Source organism: Ciona intestinalis, chromosome 13, assembly GCF_000224145.3.
Source record: "Ciona intestinalis chromosome 13, KH, whole genome shotgun sequence".
Taxonomy (NCBI): domain Eukaryota; kingdom Metazoa; phylum Chordata; class Ascidiacea; order Phlebobranchia; family Cionidae; genus Ciona; species Ciona intestinalis.
Window position 1 is genome coordinate 223,363 of NC_020178.2, and position 3,482 is coordinate 226,844.

General features: G+C 38.0%; 1 protein-coding gene across 1 annotated transcript in view; it reads right to left on the reverse strand.

Moving 5' to 3' along the window:
- Nucleotides 1-3,482, reverse strand: part of bf-1 (complement factor B-1) — a gene marked incomplete in the record, with an annotated part of 12,617 nt that overhangs the window by 5,900 nt on the left and 3,235 nt on the right. Inside the window, 5 exon segments of the mRNA NM_001032801.1 lie at nt 349-494; nt 902-1,046; nt 1,680-1,906; nt 2,241-2,438; nt 3,076-3,279. Coding sequence (NP_001027973.1) covers nt 349-494; nt 902-1,046; nt 1,680-1,906; nt 2,241-2,438; nt 3,076-3,279 — 920 coding nt within the window.

Sequence of the window (3,482 nt, forward strand, 5' to 3'; positions counted from 1 at the left end):
CTGACCCCTAAGTGCTTGAGTTGGCTTTTTTTAAGTTAACCAACAAATGTAGCTTCACCACACCTACTGGGAGAGATTTTAACAAAAAAGGCTGATAATTCTTTCAACCAATTAGTTAGTATAGTGACCACTAGGTTGGGGCAATTGTCGTTAAGTTTCCTGCCCAAAGACACATACGCCCACAATGGTAGCAGCGACGAGCCTTGAACCCATAACCTCCAGGTTAGAGGCAGGCGCGCTAAACAACTTTGCCACATGACAAATACAGCTTCACCTTACCCACTTTTTTTAAAGAAAAAGTTACCGTCAGTCAGAATAAAGCAGAGAGACTTTAAAGAAAAAATTACCGTCAGTCAGAATAAAGCAGTGCCTTTGTCTGTTGTTGCCTCCATTGTTGATTCTGTCAGCTCTGTAAGAAATACCCAACATCTTTCTTAAGTCTTGCAATGCAGCTCCAGTGTTCGTTCCACCACCAACTGTGTCTCTCATTGCCTCTGTGATTTAAACACCATTTAAATGTATGTAATGTAACTTACTTTATCCTCACAGATAAGGACAGTCGTTAGAACATAGATGTTCTGTTTCATACACCTCATGCCTGCTTATGAGTTACCATGTATGTTACTTTGTGTGTGACTATTTTTTGGGGAGTTTTTAATTGTCGTTAAGTGTCTTGCTCAAGGACACATACACCCATAATGGTAGCAGTGACAAGCCTTGAACCCACTACCTCTACCTTACATGCAGGTACGCTAACCCCTTTGCCATTGCACCAGGTGTTTAACTTAATACGGCTTGTGTAACTTGCTTTATTCTTGTATGGCGGTGCTACAACAGGCCTTATAAAACATTATAAAACTGTTCGGTTTTATACACCTTATAAGAAAACAAGTATTCTTACTTTTATCTTTAAAAATCCCTTTAAAATAGGCTATTATTTTTGTGGAATTAAGCTTTTGATTTTTTCTGCTGTCCAATACAACTTTAGAATGAGAGGCAAAAATAATCACGCCGTAATGTGCTGTCTTATTCGTTCCACCAGAAAACTGCAAAAAAGGATCAACATGATTTTAGAATGAATGTAATCTATTTATTTTTGAGTGGTAGGGCATTGAAAGTTGTCATAACATGGGTGTTCTGTAGTTTTTATTTTTGTATGGCTGATAACTTGGACAACCCGTTAATGACCACTGGGTTGGTGCAACTGCTGTTAAGTGTCTTGCCCAAGGACACACATGCCCACAATAGTAGCAACGTCGAGCCTTGAACCCATAACCTCTGGGTTACAGGCAGGCGCGCCTAACACTATGCCACAGCGCGGACCTATTACCCCCAAAACATTAAACTTTTTTAGATGATAATGTAGCAGTAACAAGTTTTTTTTTACAGTACATTCTTTCACTATAATTGCTTCAACCCAGTGGTCACTAATAGGTTGTGCAAACTATCAGCCATACATAAAAAAAATAAAAGCTTCTCAAAAAAATCACTCGCAGAGTAACATACATGGTAACTCGTAAGCGGGCACGAGGTGTATGAAACAGAACACCCATGTTATAATGACTGTCGTTTTCTGGCCACGGGAGGATAAAGTAAGTTACATTCACTCATTCATTCACTATATGGTGTGCAATACCACTGACCCTTATAATACTTAAAAATATGAATATCTAACAAACCCTTGTGACAAGCTTCTGTGCAAATTTGAGTGAGTGATCAAGCGCTTCGTCAGTTACACTTCGTGAAAAATCAATCAGAAAATAAATTTCATTTCCACCCTCATGATCAGCTGTGATGGATCGCCCACCAACTCCAGAGCTTGGTGTACTCATATGCACACTTATACGATTTGTATTTTCGCTCAACCTTTGAGCAGCTTCCCGTGGATCGTCTGGGTAAATTGGATCTAAAAAAAGATTCATTTCTTTGTGATCGAAGCCCAATAGAGAAATTTACTTAATAAAAACGTCACCTAAATAGTTATACAAGTGGTAACTCATTAGCGGGCACGAGGTGTATGAAACAGAACCTGATGGTCATTGCCGCCAAGCGAGGATAAATAGGTAACATCCATTCATCTTTTTTCAAATAAAAAGTTCAAATAACTACTGAAACAGAAATTGTAAATCAATATTACCGCTGACCAAGCTAGCAGCATCAAGCTTTGAACCCAGTACCTTAACACACAATGTCTTTTAATTTGAACTCCGACATTATCACAAAAAATATAAAATCCTTACCAATACATTGAGGTGCCCCTTGTCCGTCCCATTGTAAGTCACGCATGCATGTTTGCACAGCTTGGCCTACCAGTATGTATCTTCCATGGCATCTGAAGGTGACCGTACTGCCCACACTATAACGATTACGTCCACGACCGCCAGAAAATAATTCCCCGTTGACAGGTATTCCAGGATGGGAGCATCTGACTTCACCAGCTGTAAAAATCATTTGTTAATTATTGTTTAGTTATCTTCATATTCCTTACTTATCCTCACATGACTTACTTATCCTCACGTTACTTACGTATCCTCACATTACTTATTTATCCTCACATTACTTATTTATCCTCACATTACTTATCTTATCCTCACATTACTTACTTATCCTCACGTTACTTACTTATCCTCACGTTACTTACTTATCCTCACATTACTTACTTATCCTCACATTACTTACTTATCCTCACATTACTTACTTATCCTCACGTTACTTACTTATCCTCACATTACTTTCTTATCCTCACATTACTTACTTATCCTCACATTACTTTCTTATCCTCACATTACTTATTTATCCTCACGTTACTTACTTATCCTCACATTACTTACTTATCCTCACGTTACTTACTTATCCTCACATTACTTTCTTATCTTCACATTACTTACGTATCCTCACATTACTTTCTTATCCTCACATTACTTATTTATCCTCACGTTACTTACTTATCCTCACATTACTTAGCTAATCCCCACAGTTTTGAAAACTTTTTGTCGCACAAAACTTTTATCTTTAAATTATTTTCAAATCTCCAAAACTAGAGAAATATTATTTTAACAAGGAGTCATAACTTACTTCGGCGCTGCCTGTCACAAGCATTTGGCACGCCACTCCAGCGACCATTAGTTTGACAACTCCTTACAGGGGATCCAATTAACCTGTATCCCGATGGACATTCAAATGTAAACTGTTGGCCAGGGTAGTAAGGACCTCCAACCCAGTCTGCTATGTATCCGTCTGTCATTCCAATTGCTTCACTTGGGTCCGGGCACTCAACTCCTATAAAGTACATGTAAACAATATTACATATAAACAAAAAGATCCAAAAATATAATCACCACAAAGTTACATACGTTATAGCTCGTAAGCGGGCACGAGTGTATGAAACAGAACACTCGTGTTATAATGACTGTCGTTTTCCGCCATACGAGGGTAAATAAGTTACATTAATTTATTCAATTAATTTTTTTGTAAAAGATAGA